This window comes from Periplaneta americana, chromosome 6, assembly GCF_040183065.1.
Source record: "Periplaneta americana isolate PAMFEO1 chromosome 6, P.americana_PAMFEO1_priV1, whole genome shotgun sequence".
Taxonomy (NCBI): domain Eukaryota; kingdom Metazoa; phylum Arthropoda; class Insecta; order Blattodea; family Blattidae; genus Periplaneta; species Periplaneta americana.
This window is the reverse complement of record NC_091122.1, coordinates 100,907,964-100,926,741: the sequence shown is the minus strand read 5'-3', so window position 1 is coordinate 100,926,741 and position 18,778 is coordinate 100,907,964. Positions and strand designations below refer to the sequence as shown.

Here is an 18,778-nt window from a genome sequence, read left to right as displayed (position 1 = left end):
AAACAAACAAGATATATGACATTTGAGCACTTTCAAAAAGCGATTACAGTTCTGAAATAGACTACATGAGGAGAGAGTGTTACTGTTTCCAATGTGTAGGTTTTTGGATTCCATTCGTCATCTTCATGCCAAATTAAAATGAAATCTGATCACTCAGTCGCATTTTAGTCTTCCAACATTTCATTTGTCTTTTGGTTTCTGCAAATTTATGGAAATATGCATAGATCTATATGAATTTGCTTTCATCCCAAGTACGTGGTCATGTCATTCATTTATGTAACAGTTCATTTTACCAGTGATATCTGTTTCTTCAACTGTTTTCCGATATCTTTATCCCAATTTATATCACTCATTGCTTTTTTTTAATAATACCACCCCTATTGATGTGTAGCCATTTGCGCCTGGGGCACCCATTAGGTCGGATTCTGTTAGCCTGTATGATAGGAAGATATGAGTATGGAAATAGGAATAATGGATGAAGATGAAGGTGATAGTGACGACGAAATGAACCCAGGGTCCGATGCCGAGAGTTACCCAGCATTTGCTCTTAATGGTTGAGGGAGAACTCCAAAAAAAACCTCAATCAGACAACTTGTCCCAACCAGGATTACATTTCAGGCCTGCTAGTTTCGCAGTCGAACATGTTGATTACTACTCCATTGTGGTGGACACGTCACTTATTGTTTTACTGCCTGTTCTTAAGAGGGAGATTAGTGTAATTCAATTCAAAACATCAACATCAACCACCATTGTTGTCAATAATCTAAGACTGGGCAATGTGCATATTCAGATTCTTTCTTACTTACAAATGGCCTTTAAGGAGCCCGGAGGTTCATTGCTGCCCTCACGCTTGCCATCGGTCCCTATCCTGAGCAAGATTAATCTAGTCCCTACCATCATATCCCACCTCACTCAAATCCTTTTTTAATATTATCATTTCCTGCAATTTATACCATTGTGAGCGGACACAAAATGGTGTCTAAAATGCTAAATGGCGCATTTGTTATATAGCAGACTATGGCTTGAATCATGAATTTCAACGTCGCCAACATTATACTTTTACAGTCAATGGTACCGTAATACTGATCTCCTGGCGTGCCATTTTAAAGGGCAGACATTCTAGGCCTTGAGAACTTTGTTGCTTTTAATGGCTGGATAGATCACTTCAGGAAACAGTATGATGTTGTATATAGGGCATTATATGAGGAATCCAACACTGTGGATGAAGTTACAGTTCCTCACTGAAAGGACACCAAAATTCGCGAATTAATGAGGGGGTATGACCTGAAAGACATTTTCAATATCGATGAAATGGGTCTGTTTTTCAACCTTCTACCCAACAGAACTCTGTCGATGAAAGGTGAACCAGCCATGGAGGCAAGTATAGCGGAGTTCGTCTAACAGTGATGTTGGGGGTAAGTGCTGATGGAAGTGAGAACCTACGTCCATATGTAATTGGGAAAGCGAAGAAGTCACGCTGCTTTACAAATGGTAAAACCCTACCAACTGTGTGTGAGAACAAAGGTTGAGGCATGGATGACCTCTGAATTATTTTCTAAGCAGTTACTTGCTCTCCATGCAAAAATGAGGCGCACAATATAAAGATTCTGCTTATTATTGATCAGTGCTCTGCCCATTCTCTAACCTTGCACCTACGAAATATTCATTTAGGATTTTTGTTAGCCACCTGTACAAGCAAATTACAGCCTTTAGATCTAGGCATTATTGATGCTTTTCAAAGCAAATTACAGGAAGAGTCTGGTGCAAAAGGCTTTAACCTACATGTGGCAAGGATGCGAAAGACATTAAGGTCTCAGTGTTAGATACCCTCCATTTTATATCAAAGGCATAGAGGGATGTGAAGCAGTCGAGCATTATCAACTGTTTCCAAATAGCAGGCATCTTTTCAAGAATTACTGAAGAAGAAGTGGTTGTGAAAGAAGAGGAAGCAGGCCTACTTGAAAATGCAGACTGGGGAATTCTTCAGTCAGATTTCATATCTGTAGATGATGATGTCTTGACTACAGAAGAACAGTCGTTGGAAGAAGTGGTTGACCATTTTCAAACTGACAATGGTGGTGGTGGTGGTGGTGGTGGTGGTGGTGGTGGTGGTGGTGGTGGTGAACATAGTGATGATGATGATGATGATGATGATGATGATGATGATGATGGTGGTGGTGATGGTGATAAATTGTGATGTTATTTCCGCAAGTGCAGAGACAATTGCAGCTTTAGGAACACTGCTGAAATTATCTTTCTGCTGCCAATGGTGATGATACTATTTTTGAGAATCTGTATGAACTCGGAAAAGCAAATAGTCATTGCAAAACAAAAATAAAAAAACAAACCAAAATATCAGACTTCTTCACAAGAAAAAACTAGTGAAAAATTTTAATTCTTCTGTGGGTGAGTTTGTATCAAATTATTGTACCTAGTTTTGTAATACCACTAATCTGTTTCCTTCAATTTACACTTTCCCTCAAATTACACCATTTTTTGCTGGTCCCTTGAAAAGTGTAAAAGAGAAATTCGATTGTATATGCATTTCTGCACTCACTCATACGTGCTACATGCCCTGCTCATCTCATACATCTGGATTAAATGTTTCTAATTATGTTAGGTGAAGAGTACAGTGTGTGCAGTTCTGCGTTGTGATTCTTTTAGCAAATATATTTTTGCACTGTTCATATTATTTTCAGGCACTTATTGATCTTATAGCCATACAGTAGATTGGAATTTAAATGCTTATTTGGTAATATTCTGATCTTTGTGATGGTGTAAGTACTTCTTTCATTCACTCTCTACAAAATTATGTGGAACAATTTATCAATTCAGGATGGTATCTATTATATCTGTGTAATGGAAATACTAAGAAGGGAATAGAATTAGACCAAACAACAATAACAGACTTCCTAAGAAACAGCGTAATAAATATGATTTCAAATCGCATTTTCTCTGAAGACACAGTTGAAATGTCTAAATTAAATACTGGTTTCTTGGTGCTCATATTTTCAAACTTCTTGTCTGCTTCTACTTATTCCAATAGCAGTGAACACCTTGTAAGTTTATGATTATGTGTATTTCAAATTCTTTTCTTAGTTCTGGCTATAAATTTGTCTCCGCATTGACATGTTTCCAGAGAAACTACCAGACGTCATGACAGCGTGTCCTCAATGACAGTCTTTCTCAGTCAGCATATACGTCATACTGACAGTTCTTGGAGCGTTGGATCTTGTGAAGTTGATGGGAAAGGTGAGGAAATGCTTCATATAGTGAAATCCAGTGATGTATATACAAAATATAAAACATAGGAAAATATTACTGAAAGTGGAACAACAGATACTGATGTCTCAGAATGAATTTAAAACTTGATTTTTTTTTTTTTTTTGATACTCAGTACCATACCCAACACTGTGCATGAGTGGGATGAAATCACAGGGAATCAAAATGGTTATGACTGCTCAGCTACATAGCAAGCTCTCAAATCCACCTTCTTTCTTTTACTTTTATTTAGTTGTCAGTATTTCTTTGTTTGTTAGTTAGTTAGGTTGTTTGTTCATTCGTTTGTTCGTTCGTTCAGAGACACTGTTGATTCATAGACAAGAAAATCGCGACTTCCACACAAATGACTTCCGAGATGTTGAATGGTATTTGAGATTAATTACCTTCTGTTATGTTAATATTTGTTTCGTGTGTGCAATGACTCTCTTTTTGATGTCCAATAAACTGATTTACTTAAGAGTCATCTTCAAACTGTCTAGTTATAACTAGGTATGTAATATTTAGTAATATATGGTAATGATTTTAATTTCCAGTGTTTTTATTTAGTACTATCCAAACGGATTACACTATCTTTTTACTACACATTGTTATTGAGTGAAGTTCAACATTGCAGGCATCTTGTTTGTGGTGTGGAGTTTTATTGATAGTTTATCACATGATAAGTTGACTGTTGAATTTAGCAATGACCAAAGTCACATCATATAACGTGTTAAAAAAACTATAAAACTGTAACAAGAAATAGATTTGTGGGAACCTCGTGCATGATTTTCAAAATACATGTAAAGTATTAAAATTACTGAGATGTATATGACAGCTGTAGTAGGTTACAGGGTTAAGGAAATTAAAGTCTCGATATTCCAATATTCACTATACCACTAATCCCATGCAAGGAACTGGGTACAAGTCCCAATGAGTCTGAAGTGAAAATTATGTCCTAGAGCACGTCGGATTATCTAATTTTTCTTGTCATCATTCCCTTCTTCATTTCTCTATTTATTGTAGTTCAAAAACTGAAAGGAGCAAAATTGTACTGTCATTGGAATATGGTAATATATTGTAACTTTTATTTATACTTTTCCACCATGCCCCGATAACAATGTGACTTTTATTCTTAGCAATCACCCTACAACAATGGGTATTCCACTCAACACAGCAACACAATAGTCGTTATTGCACTCCACATGACGACAATGACAATACACGTGTATTATTGAGAAGAAGAACAATGTACTCCTAATTTCAATTAATGTTCACAAAGCACTAAGTGCAGAACAAAACTGTCAGTTCTCAGTTCTCAGAAAACCACAATTTAAAGTCACACAGAGTTAGTGTGCACTCGAATGTTGGTTGCTTGACGGTTGTCAGCCCACTTTGAGATCTGTGGATATAGAGGGAAAAATTGGATCGGTGTCGGGTAGAGTTCCCGGGTAGCTCAGTGGGAGAGCGTTGGTACGTTTAACCAAAGGTCCCAGGTTCGATACCCGGCCCCGGAACAATTTTTCCCTCGAAATTATTCAAATTAACTTTACAGGGAGTTATTCCTGAAAGCTTAATTTGCATAATACACGTCACTGTACATAACAGAAAACCACAATTTAAAGTCACACAGAGTTAGTGTGCACTCAAATGTTGGTTGCTTGACGGTTGTCAGCCCACTTTGAAGTCTGTGTATATAGAAGGAAAAATTGGATAGGGGTTTCGGATAGAGTTCCCGGGTAGTTCAGTGGGAGAGCGTTGGTACGTTTAACCAAAGGTCCCGGGTTCGATACCCGGCCCCGGAACAATTTTTCCCTCGAAATTATTCGATGTAGGAGTAAATAAAAATTAAAATAACATTAAAAAACTGCTGAAATACAAGGATCTCAAAATATAAATACATTTCATGGGAAAGCTTCCAACACATCCCTAATCAATTTTAATTCGTTATTTAATGATGCTGTATCAGTTGCACAGAATCAGTGGAATGTGTGATAGCGAGATGGTATTTGTTGAGATGAGTCTCTTATTCCTGTTGGATTATCTTGGCATTTGTTTTACAATTGGAGAAGACCTCGGAAAAAATAACTCAACCAGGTAATCAGCCTAAGTGGGATTGGATTCCTCAACACAAGTTCAGAATTCCTAAACCGTGCCAATGGCTAGCATCCCTTGTCATTAGTGCTTTAGGAAGTATTACAGAAAGACATCTTTCTACCATATCAGCAACACCACGTTTGCATGCATAAGGAAAATGAAAATCTTAGGTACTGTTCACATCATGCAACACTTAGCTAAAACTATAATCTTCCGCATTGTAATCCTAAGAATGTAGTTCATTTTTTGTTACTGTTATATTTTTAGCATGAACCTATGTAAAAGCTTAAAACTTTACACAACTATGACCATTATTGTTACTGGCACCACACCACTGCCACTACCACTGGTTTTTCAGAATGTAAAACTTAATAGCGCTAACATTACTATAGAATATCTAAATATTTTGTAGTAAATCATTCTAATATGAAATTCTGGAAAAATATATAGTCAGTAAAATCTCTCCACCTCAGCCCTCACTGATTTTGACTGTAATTATCTTTCTTAGATGTTGTGTTTTGCGTGTGTTACAGATGTACGACACTTAGACAACGTGGATTTGAGTACAATAGGTACAGTAGGAGCATACATCACGTACTTGGCCTCAGTGCGCAACTATTTGTACATCATATGCGGTGTTTTGTCACAGCTGCTCTACAATGCCGGCTTGTTTGGAGTTCCTCTCGCCTTGCTCCACGTATGTTAGATCTTGTAGATGTTCAATGGGATCAATGGTCAGCTGCATGAAGAGCAGCTCAGCAAAGTAAAAAAAAAAAAAAAAAATGTACAAGTCTTATATAAGATTTTCTGGGGGAAAGAAATTAATTACTTCTGTTCCCCTCTTTGTTTCATAGAGGATGCACATTAATCACAAAAATGTGTATTTTAAAATTTAATCATAAATGCACGTCTTGAGATATCTATGTTGACCATTTCTCCAGTTTGTGTCCCAGTATGTGTGTTTACAGTTTTTTTTATTCCATGGAATAGATTGCAATCTGTTCCATCTTCACTCAAGCCACTAGGTGTATGGTGCAGAAACATTTATAATGTTGTGAGAAATCGTTTATTCTGTTAAATCTAATGAAAGTAATACAAAATTACATGATTTTTCTCTTTACTGGTTTAGGATTTTCAAGTTATTTAATTTTAAATGTGGTTATATGTCGGAAAGCCCAACTGTTACAAGTATTTTTTTTTTTGTTATATAAATTAATAATTTCATAAAATACATTTAATCCACAAACAATACAGCATTACTGTAGATATTGAAGGATAATGTATATAATTTATAAAGTGATTAATATGCTTACCCAAGAATTGTGGATTCAAAACTGGCCTAGGATGTTAAGTTTTTAGGTGGAAAAGATTAATGGGTGCAGCTTCCATCAGATGAGAAAATAAATCCATTGACTCCATATATTAGCTTTACTGCATATTAAAATCCCCTTGTTTGTTACTGAAGACGACAAAGTATAAATAATTAAGCCAAAACTAGCCAAACGAGCTAGTACTTCGCTATAAGGTACTCTATATTGAGAACTAGTCAACCAACATGTATACTCGTGGAAAGAACAATGATTGACTTAAAAATGTGTCTTTATTGTGGCCATAACTTTCGAAACTTCTAAATCCACGAATTTAACAACGAATAATTTTTCAGGTGCCTGCAATGTTCGCTGTACATACATCTGGAAAGGACATTGGCAAGACTTGTAGTCCAAGTATGTGGTACCTCAGTGGTAAAATGTTTGACTACATAGCATAAGTTACCGTATTATTATGATGTACTGAAATATATATGATATTTCCGTGCAGAAATTCTGCATTATATGATGAAGGCTGGGTGGAGCGGAGAAAAATTCTCTCCGGCATTGGGATTCGAACCTGGGTTTTCAGCTCTACGTGCTGATTCTTTATCCACCAAACCACACTGGATTCCAGTTTCGATGTCAGATTGAATCCTTGAATTAGTTTTCCTTTAGTGGCCAACCCTCATGCACTGTGCTGTGTCACAGATGTGACAATTTTTCTCTGCTCCACTCATCCGTCATCATATGATAATGCAGAATTCCTGCACGGAAATATCATACGTACTTCGGTACATCGCAATAATATGATATAAGTAAATAATCACTTAGTGATTTAAGACAGCGCTCATTCCGTCGGATCCCAGCCACTTCGTTACTCATAATGAGTGCACCTTTGCACATAATGTGTTGAACATTGTGCCACTGTCACACATCTGTGACACAGTGTATGAGGATTGGCCACTAAAGAGAAACTAAGAGGTGAACCTTAAACTGAGAGAATTCAATCCGGCATCGGAACTGGTATTTGGTGTGATTTAGTGGATAACGCATCAGCATGTAGAGCTCAAAACCTGGGTTTGAGTCCAGGTGCTGGAGAGAATTTTTCTCTGCTCCACCCATCCTTCATCATATAAGTTACCATGTTTGAGTCCTGTTCATTGCTTGATTTGTTATTTTTATTTTATTTTTAAATTATAGATGTCTATTTAGTTTCATGTGATATTAATTTTTTTTGTTATATTACTTGCCTTAAGTGTTATTTGAAGTGATAGTTTTCTAATCACACATTGTGAATGATTTGGCTCTATCGTTTGCTTTGTATCATGTTATGTCACAATGAAAAAACGAAAATTGTAAGAGTACCGGTACATAAAATGTGTGAAATTTACTTCACAACTGTGCGGCCTGACGAGCTATTCAAATATCAGTTCGTTATTGTTTTCTTTCCACGAGTGTACATTGAGGAAATATACATGCCATTTAAATAACACCTTTCATTTGATTCCAGTTTCAGAATGATTGGACTGACATGGCGACATTTGTGAATGCAACATTAATAATATTGATGTGCGTCAGTGGCTTCATGTGGAGCTTCTCATTCAGTATGGTAAAATTGATTTGAAGTTTTTGAAGTAATGATAATCTTATCCCATTTTATTTGTATATTTAGAAATAAACTATATTAATTTTGATAGCTAAAGTTGGACCATGTGGAGTTTATCTGCTGAGGACTCAGTTGTGAAACGTGCAGGTGGAATGTAAATATTTTTGCTCGACTCAAAACAGCTTCTTTCAACTTCCACAAAATGAAAGAGAGAGAGAGAGAGAGAGAGAGAGAGAGAGAGAGAGAGAGAGAGAGTGTGAGTGTGTGTGTGTGTGTGCGCGTGCGTGCGTGCGTGCGTGCGTGCGCGCGCGCGTGTGTGTCATTCAATTCAAGCACTAGACCTAGTGGTCTGTTGCGATCTCAATGGTCTCCTGCCATCTTTTTAATGGTCTTCCAACAGGAGGAATAGTAAATATTTTAGGAGGTGGTAGTATAGATGAATTCGAATAAAAAATGCCATATAAAATATGTCCAATTTTTATTGGGTACAGAGATACAGCTGTTAAAAAATCCATATAACATGTGTCCAATTTTTATTGAGTACAGAGTACAGCTGTTAGAATGTAATCTAAGAAGGTGTTAAGCAAAGGCAAATGATTACGTTCAAAGTTGATTTTCATAAATTCCACCACCGACTTCTATGCACTTTCGACTTCTCTTGACAACACCACGTGTAGCTCTTCTGAAGTCGTCTTCGTGTTCTTTTATGAAGGCAGCATTATTCATAATCCGAACGATTAAATCAACTCTTGTGTTTACTTTTTCTTTGTAGACTTCGCCTTTCAACCATCCCCACAGACAAAAATCTAAAGAGTTAAGGTCCGGGGACCTTGGTGGCCAAGAAACTTGACCATATCTGCCGATCCATCTTTCGGGGAATGTTAGGTTTAGATGATGTATCACCTGATGACTAGAATGTGCAGGAGCTCCGCCTTGCTGGAAGAAGCCAAAGGAACCTCTTCCAGTAATGCCGGAAGCTCGTTTTGAAAAAAAGTCTAGATAACAGAGCCCTGTAAGACGATGCGGTAACACAACAGGCCCAAGCAACTGATTGTCTATCATATCACACCACACATTTACAGAGAAGTGTTCTTGAAAATGTGTCTCCACAATGGCATATGGGTTTTCTTTGGACCATTGATGTGAGTTACGAGTGTTATTAATACTGTCACGAGTAAAAGTGGTTTCATCAGTGAAGAATAAGAATGGGATTACTTGGCGATTTACAAGTAGTCAATGACAAAATTCTAATCATCTACCTTCATGTCCTGCTCGAAGGTGCTGAATCCACTGTAAATGATAAGGATAGAGCCTGTGCATATGTAATGTCCGCTATACTCTTGTATGTGGAACACCATACGTGCAGAAATTCTGCGTGTGCTTGTTGCAGGACTACATTCTACCAACTGAATAATGTCTTCTACTTCATCCACATTCTGTTCATTTACACGTTCAAATGAAATACGACTGCTGGGCACTGCACCAGTCTCATACAGTTTAGTGAAAACACGAGTAAACGCTCTTGAATCTGAAACTCTGCAGTTAGGAAATCGTCTGCCGTATTCTCTACAAGCAGCAACACCGTTTCCATTACAAAACCCAGACACAAATATCATATCGGCATACTCAGCATTATACGTGTGGCATGCTTCAAAGTTACAGTAGAATTAGCCAACAAATCACAATCACAGTTGAAAAATTCAATTATGTAAACTAAAGCACAACTTCACAACTTGACCTTCAAAACAAAAATGACAATCGATAAATAAGCCCATAGCAACTGGAGTAGCAACACACGAAACGAAAGTGCATTGAACGTAATCATTTGCCTTTGCTTAACACCTTCTTTGGTTATATTCTAACAGCTGTATCTCTGTACTCAATAAAAATTGGACACATTTTATATGGAATTTTTTATTCGAATTCGTCTATACTACCACCTCCTAAAATATTTACTATTCCTCCTGAAACACCCTGTATATGTGTGTGTGCGTGGTGTGTGTGCGTGTGCGTGTGCGTGTGCGTGTGCGCGTGCATGCATATTAACTCACACGCATGCGCCCACGCACAAGATTTGGCAGAGTTGATTTCTTCCATCAGGGATCCTTGCTACCCCGTTGTTTCCATGTTTATAAATTCTCTCATTGATATTGTACAATTGTTAATAATATTGGCGTACAAATAAGTTTCTAGGCTGTAGGATAAGAAAGGAATTAAAGTCTGGTTTTCTCTAAAAAATGATAGTCATTGTGAACTGTGAGAGACAGTGGTCTTCCCCACTTTCTGTAATCTGCAAGTGAAATACGTCATAATATACGAGTAACTTACATTATTGACTAATAATGAGATCATTATTCTCTTATTATTGTATGTGCAGGTGGTTGTTGGAGTATCACAGCGGGCACATGAATCATGGTTTGAGAAGTTGTGCAGGGCTCCAATGGGCTACTTCCAGGCTTCCCCTGCGATGATGTCTGTTCTTAACCTATTCTCATTAAGTATGCAAGACAGTAAGTTATGAATTTTTTTATTGTCTCTTCCATTGTTATGCCTTGAACGAGTTTAGTATAGTAGTACCTTAAAATGAATGGAAATAAAGAGTTTTGGTCACTTTTACTTCACATTCATAACAAACGTGGAAAAGGAGCAGGTTACTTTTGTCCTTCCGTTCAGCAAGATCAGAAATTACAGACTTTGATCGCAATATTTTATCATTTTTATGACCTCCTCTTAACAGATTCTCGTTATTGTAATGGACCCAAAATTAGATATAAGCTTACTGTAAGGACTTAATATCAAGAACAAAACCAAAATAAATCTGAAACTGTTACAATTTTATATTTTAATAAAAGAACCATTTCACAATGAACATCATCCCATTGTAGAATCTCTAGTAGTGAGAATGCATATTTTTTCAAAAAGGTCGCCAAATTCTAAAGTAGTACGCCATCAAGTATTCCTTCATGCAGTTAAATTCTTAAAACATTAAGTTGATACACCTAAGGAATTTATCGAAATGCAACAAAAGCAAGAATTGAAATATTTTGATCAAAAACATGTTATTACTGACAATTCACGCAAATTAGCTGATGCTGTCTTTGTAATTCATTCCTACAGGATGTGTTTGTCTCATCAGACACTTGTGCAAGATTAACAACACAATGCATTATTTGAACAGTAAGAAGAAATGAATAATGAACTTTTATAAATGTGGGAAGCTCGAAATATGAAAATATATATAGAATTCACATTAGATACACAACAAATCTTGCATTTATATAGACTCACAAACAGAGGTAGACAGGCAGACAAACAGATATAGTAATGGACATCTATTCTAGTATGATGTGGTAGAGAAAAGTTGCAGATGTATAGGGAGTTTTTCTTTTTTCTCCATTATCTTACGTCACTAAACATGCACACGTGAGTAATGAGAAACCCAGACTACAGCACAGCGTCACATTCTTAGTCACAACATGGCCGAGGGAGTTTAATATAGCAATTCCTTTGTTTTTTTTTTTTTTTTTTTTTTTTTTTTTAGAATATGTATTTATATTAGACGATTATCAAGATGGTCATAAATAGACCATGATAACCATGTGACTCCGATTCGCGTCGTAGCCTGTCTTTCTTGTGAGTCACGACTTGCACATAATTGAAACTGCTTTCCCCACCTCACTGCTTCTTAAGCAGTTAAAGGAACGAGCCATGAAACAGGTTCTATGCATAGATATTACCTACTCATATTTTACTACATAAAAGTCCTGATCATATGACTCGCTTGAAAAATGATGTGATGACAATAACTGAAGGATAAATAAATTATCACTCGAGAAATACTGTATATTTGATTGAAGATTGGCAAATAAGAGGACCTTGAATGTGTAGGCATATAGGCTACATACATAATTATGTCACCATCAGATAGTGTTAGTTGTGACTATAATATAATTTTGGGAGATGGCCTCTGAAAGTCAAATCTATTAAAGAAAGAAAAAGTAAGCATTAAGCATAAAGTTTCAGTCAACTAAGTTTGTCAACTAAGCTCGTATGTCATGCATATCTCTTTTACAGTTGACTTGAGACTCCCTCAATCACTTCGGCACTTGCTGGATAACTCAGTATTCTTCTTCTGCGCCATTTTGATGTTGATGTACATCTCACCTTACACTCTTGCCATCGTGCTCCTTATGTTGTTCGTCACGGCCCTTGTGCTGGGATTGCCTCACAGGTATGTCCATGTTACACATTTCTCAGACAACAGGAATGCACAGTATTCTTTTACATCATACAATTTAACACATAAAGCATTTTATCTCAAGCCATTCCTCCAGCCCACAGCTTGGATATCCAAAAGGGAAGTGGCAGCGGCGAACTTCTGTCTAGACAAACTAGTCAGCTGCCTAAGGCTCCAATCTCAGAGGAGGCCCAGCCACAGAAAATAATAATAACAGTGATATTTTTTGGTATAGTAAAACTTTAATACATATGGGTCATTCTCGCGAAACTCATCACTTTTGGAGCTCAAAAATGGTAACAACTGAAATTCTCAGGAGATGAATTTTTTGCTAGGTATTGGTTAAAGGTGTGAAAGGCAAGTCAGATGTGTTAGTGGCCATGTCTAAATCTTCGTGTGCTACGAGTAATAAAACAAAATCAATTTTCAGATTCCACAGTGTCCACATCACCTTCACAGTGTCTACAGTTTCAATTCGGGAATTATTCCTGTGGCTGGATAAAAGTCATTTGATTTACATACCGACCCGAAACCAATATTGAAATTGAAATACATCACAAATTATGATTCAGATGAATATTAACTGTTTTCTGTTAAATATAAACAACATGCACCCAAAACTACACTATACATTAGAAATCGAAAACAACAAATCCATAAAGTTCCTAGACATCACAATAACAAAAGTAGATAACAAATACACCTTCAAAATCTACACAAAACTAGTCATGTTAGTTGACTAGTTTTCAATACAGAGTACCTTATAGCGAAGTACTAGCTCGTTTGACTAGTTTCGGCTTAATTATTTATACTTTGTCATCTTCAGTAACAAACAAAAGGATTTTAATATGCAGTAAAGCTAATATATGGAGTCAATGGATTTATTTTCTCATCTAATGGAAGCTGCACCCAGTAATCTTTTCCATCTAAAAACTTAACATCCTAGGCCAGTTTTGAATCCACAATTCTTGGGCCCAGAGGTAAGCATATAAATCACTTTATAAATTATGTACATTATCCTTCAATATCTACAGTAATGCTGTATTGTTTGTGGATTAAATTCATTTTATAAAATTATTAATTTCTATAACAAAAAATTACTTGTAACAGTTGGGCTTTCCAACTTATAACCACATTTAAAATTAAATAATTTGAAAATCCTAAACCAGTAAAGAGAAAAATCAAACCCATAACAACCACACACCTACACAACATTTGTTATTGTTTCTATTAACTGCTGCAACAGAACGGACTCATCAAATAATATTTTGGATAGAATTGATGAATTTCCCTCATTATTGTGTTATTGATACTTATCAAGAAGTTTTTGATGCATTAAACGATCAATACTAAAAGGATCAAATTCATTTTGATATTTCTTAGGTACAAGAGATTGGTACAGTACTAATATATAAATTTTCTTGATGATGAAAGAGTTTTAATTGAAAAGGCGAGAATGAGTTAAGCTTTTGTTAAGAAATACACACCGATCCCATTGTTATTCAGTACCGGTATGCTCTTTTTTATTCAACTAATTACAGAATTAAAATACTAAAAGTCTGTTCTGATAATGTAAAATAAAGGCTGTGGTAATACTGTGTTTTTCAGGAGGATTCTACTAAAACTTCATGAAATAGAAGTGGCATCACGAGTCCCTTTGTATGAACACCTTGTGACAACCATAACTGGTAGGACCACCATCCAAGCATTTGCCAAGGACAAGGAGTTCATATCAGAGTGAGTTTCCAGAAAAATAAGGGATAGATAGATAGATAGATAGATAGATAGATAGATAGATAGATAGATAGATAGATAGATAGATAGATAGATAGATAGATAGATAGATAGATAGATAGATAGATAGATAGATAGATAGATAGATAGATAGATAGATAGATAGATAGATAGATAGATAGATAGATAGATAGATAGGTAGATAGGTAGGTAGGTAGGTAGGTAGGTAGGTAGGTAGGTAGGTAGGTAGGTAGGTAGGTAGGCCGGGGCGGGGTGGGGAGGGGCAGGGCAGGGCAGGGCAGATATTAGCCTTAGGAAATACAATGATTTCATGGCATCGTCAGAGTGAATACATAATAAATATGCAGTTACATAGTGTGTTATTCCGACATACAAGATGTCTAAAAGCAAAGTTTGAATCTTTAACAATAACTAAAAACTTGCAGTAATTTAATTAGCAGTGTCATAAACCTGACATCATAGAACAGTCTCCCTGTTTAGTCTTTAGATTTGAACAATGCTGTACTTTGAAGCCTGGTTATAGCAATAACTCTACAGTTTGCTCGTCGTAAATTCAGATTTAATCTCTCTAAATGCAATCACATAGTTCTATTTTCTGTTCTGGATATTATACAAAGACTATGTTTTCAAATTTTGTATTTGTTATATTTCCTGACATTTGCTACTACTTAAGATTCCTGTTCCAAAATAAACATACATACTGTACTTCAAATCAATCATTTCGTTGACAGTTCAACAATGTGAAAACATATTTCACTATTCAATGAAGAACCATTCCAATATAACAGCTTAGGAACAACTGTTTTGTTTATTAGTGAAGTATAGGTTCCTTTTCATTATTCTGTCTAGCAGCATTAAGAATTCTGGATATATAAACATGCAACACTCTTAGAATACATCCAAAAATATGTAAATATTTCCCTTTATCAATTTATGCTGGTTTGTATGACATGATATGCTGTGCTATAAAATATAATATGGTGTAACATAATTAATATAATGTAATTTAATGCAATGGAATACAAAAGATGAATCTTTCAGTTTCACCAGGAAGTGCGATGACAATGGAACAAGCCTATTTCTGCTGAGTGCAGCATCACGATGGCTGGCTGTGAGAGTGCAACTTATTGCAGGTTAGTTGTGACACAAATGGATGGAGCAGTGACGAGACTAATTATTTATTTACATCCCTTTACCTATGTAGAGAAATATAAGGGTGTGTATCTATGTTAGTGGTGACTCGTGATATTTTTTGTATGTAGGATATGAGATTATCAAAACAGAAACTAGTAATAATAATAATAATAATAATAATAATAATAATAATAATAATAATAATAATAATAATAATAATAATAATAATAATAATTATGATGATGATGATGATGATGATAATAATAATAATAGTAATAGTAATAGTAATAATAATAATAATAATAATAATAATAATAATAATAATAATAATAATAATAATAATATGTAAAATTAATACAAATAGGCCTGTGTTAGTCTTTGACCATTCTGGAACTGGCAATTTATTTGTAATCAAATTCGATTCTCATCCCTTTCTTAGTTGTGAAGATGTCGATCACTTTATCGTGGAAGTAAAGGTTTGTTCTGAGCTCATTGAAGAATGTTTTTTCCGATAGAAATTAAGGCTAGTCCGTTGAGTCGATCCTGAGCCATTGAATTTCTACAGTAATTTTTAACGTGCTCTAACGCAGAAAAGCTCCTTTCAGCTGAGGCGCTTGTAGCAGAAATTGTCAGTACAAGTTTAACGAATTTTGATAACTCAGGCAAAGTATCATTGAAGTCATCAGTCACTATATAACCATAAAAGTTTGAACGAGGTACTGTAAGTTCAGGTTTAAGGCCTTGATGATCAAAGTAATGACCATAAAGAGATTCCATGAGATTGTTAAGAAGGCTGTTGGGGAAAACAATGGAAACTCTGCAAATTTGTTGAACTCTAAAGGACCAAAATATTACAAGTATGAATATCAGAGAATCTTTCCTGAATATGGACCAAGAAATTATCAATTAGGTCTATATATAATCGACGGTATGCAGTTTTATCCTCAGGAACACAATTTGTCTCTTGCCATCTCTTTTTATTGCATTCATTAGACTCAAGTATTGACTACACCCCAACTCTAGCTACTAGCAACAGGCATCTATAATGAACACTGATCAAATTACTCCACATTTCTCGTGAAAAACAACAACTGAATAGACTACAGTGGACTATAGTGGACGTTATGTTGTCAGCACACAGCTGGATACTTAAGAAGATTGATTAGACTCAAGCACTTGATTCCACAAGGTGTCGAAATCGTCACGCAAGTTCCTTAAGAATTGTTTGAACTCATTAATTCTTTTCTGGCAATAAATTATGTCAAAAGTTTTTTTTTTTTTTTTTTTTTTTTTTTGAAGAATTTGGAAGAGAATGTGCGCTTTCGGCAATACTTGCACTAGAAAGTTGAATTCAAAATTAACAAGATTATTCTTAAAACCAGCTGCACAGTATCTTGTTTCTGGGTTAAACACCGTAACATTTTTTGTAATGTAATCTAACAGTTATATTAATTCTTCCTTATTATTGAAGATCATTTCAACTACGTAGCCAGTTATTGTACAGCCATCTAGTTGGAGCCACTGTTACTTGTATCTTGTGCACATTCTGTTTAATAGTCTACCTATTAGGCTATAATGGATTATATAACTTTTTTCGTGTAAGTATAATTATTACTATTGTATTCTAAAACAGTGTCGATAATTTTAATTGTAGTTATTGTGTTTTTTCAGTCAAGTCCTGTTTAATGCATTTTAAACCATACCTGTGGTGTAAACACCTAATATGATTTAGACTATGTTCGGTAATAATTGTGACAGAATAACTTCAAAGAACTCATAGCAGAAGCTTGAGAATACACCATAAAGTTAAATTATTTAAGCTGCATATATTTCAATTATTCATACTCAGAAACAAGACAAGACTCATACTTGTAACTCATTCTGTCTCCTTAACCTTTATGTTAAACGAAACTTTTTATCGCACTGATGTAAATCATCAAACAAAGTATGAAATAGTCCTCAATTCATACTTTCCAAAACCAATGGATGGACCTAAACTCTTCTTCTATTTTTACATCTATTCTTTCTCCATATGAGCAAATTTGCCAAAAGTATATATTCTATGTCCATGTTCACTGGAAGACTGAAAAATTCTCTACAAAAATTTAGTGTATTAAGCAGGGCTTCAAACATGCATTCGCAGTGCCACTAAAGCTCGTTTATAGTGTCACTAACGCGTTCACAATGCCACTAACGAGCCACTAGTGGCGCTGCTGAGTGGTCTCGTCCTGTGGACCTGGGTTCGATCTCTAGTGTATCCCAGATTTATAACTTGTCTTGAGCAAGCCCATGATTCAGATAACATGATTCAGTTTTCTCCAGGAGCTCCGGTTCCTCTGTCGTATTCCGACAAATTCCATCATGATCTCGTCTCATTATGGGTGTAGTGTAGACCAGCCTCCTATGGCGTAACCTGGGTAATGACTTTGACAGTAAATTGGTCTACACAATTGGCTTCAAATGGGTGAATGATGAACAATCAAGTACCCGCCATTATTAAAAAAAAAACCATTCATTTCAGTTATGCAAATCTAATTTTTCAAGTAAAGCTCTCTGTAAAGCAGACTTGAATAATTTCAAGAGAAAAATTGTTCCAGGGCCGGGTATCGATCCCGGGACCTCTGGTTGAATGCACCAGTGCTCTACCGATTGAGCTACCCAGGAACTCCACCCGACACCATGTCGATTTTTCCCTTTATATCCACACAACTCGAATGGGTTGACGAGATGCCAGAGACCCACATCAAGTGCACACGAACTCTGTGTGACTTGGAATTGTGGTTCTCTGTTAATGTAACTGCATTAACATATTATGCAAATCTAGTTTTTCAGGTAAAGCTCCCTGTAAAGCAGACTTGAATAATTTCAAGGGAAAAATTGTTCCGGGGCTGGGTATCGATCTTGGAACCTCTGGTTGAACGCACCAATACTCTACCAACTGAGCTACCCAGGAACTTCACCTGACACTGTCTCAATTTTCCCCCTTATATCCACACAACTCGAATGGGCTGACAAGACGCCAGAGACCCGCATTGAGTGCACACAGACTCTGTGTGACTTGGAATTGTGGTTTTCTGTTAACATACCTGCAGTAACGTATATATTATGCAAATCTAGTCATTTCAGTTATACATTTTTCTCACTTGTGCGTTTTTTTTCATACCTCCATAAAAACATATAAATGAAGTTATACTGTAATTATAGAGTACTTAGAACCATAAAAATAAACCCAAAAATCACTATTCTATTGAGTGATATTCTGAAGATATACATTTATTTTGTTTAAATCAGTGTTTTGTGTTTAGTATTGGCAGGGCTGGGCAGTATTTGAAATACATGTATTTGAAATACATTTGTATTTTGTAATTTGCAAGGATTTTA

The 18,778-nt window shown here is 35.8% G+C and overlaps 1 protein-coding gene across 3 annotated transcripts in view; it reads left to right on the top strand.

Moving 5' to 3' along the window:
* The window catches only part of LOC138701552 (ATP-binding cassette sub-family C member 12-like), a 116,893-nt gene that overhangs the window by 67,496 nt on the left and 30,619 nt on the right, over nt 1-18,778 (top strand). For 2 of the 3 annotated variants that reach the window (XM_069828562.1, XM_069828560.1), the window contains 7 exons: nt 3,140-3,252; nt 5,889-6,052; nt 8,176-8,274; nt 10,649-10,781; nt 12,346-12,502; nt 14,117-14,245; nt 15,305-15,396. In XM_069828562.1, coding sequence (XP_069684663.1) covers nt 3,140-3,252; nt 5,889-6,052; nt 8,176-8,274; nt 10,649-10,781; nt 12,346-12,502; nt 14,117-14,245; nt 15,305-15,396 — 887 coding nt within the window. The remainder of the gene's footprint in view (nt 1-3,139; nt 3,253-5,888; nt 6,053-8,175; nt 8,275-10,648; nt 10,782-12,345; nt 12,503-14,116; nt 14,246-15,304; nt 15,397-18,778) is intronic. The other variant, XM_069828561.1, reaches the window with a different exon arrangement.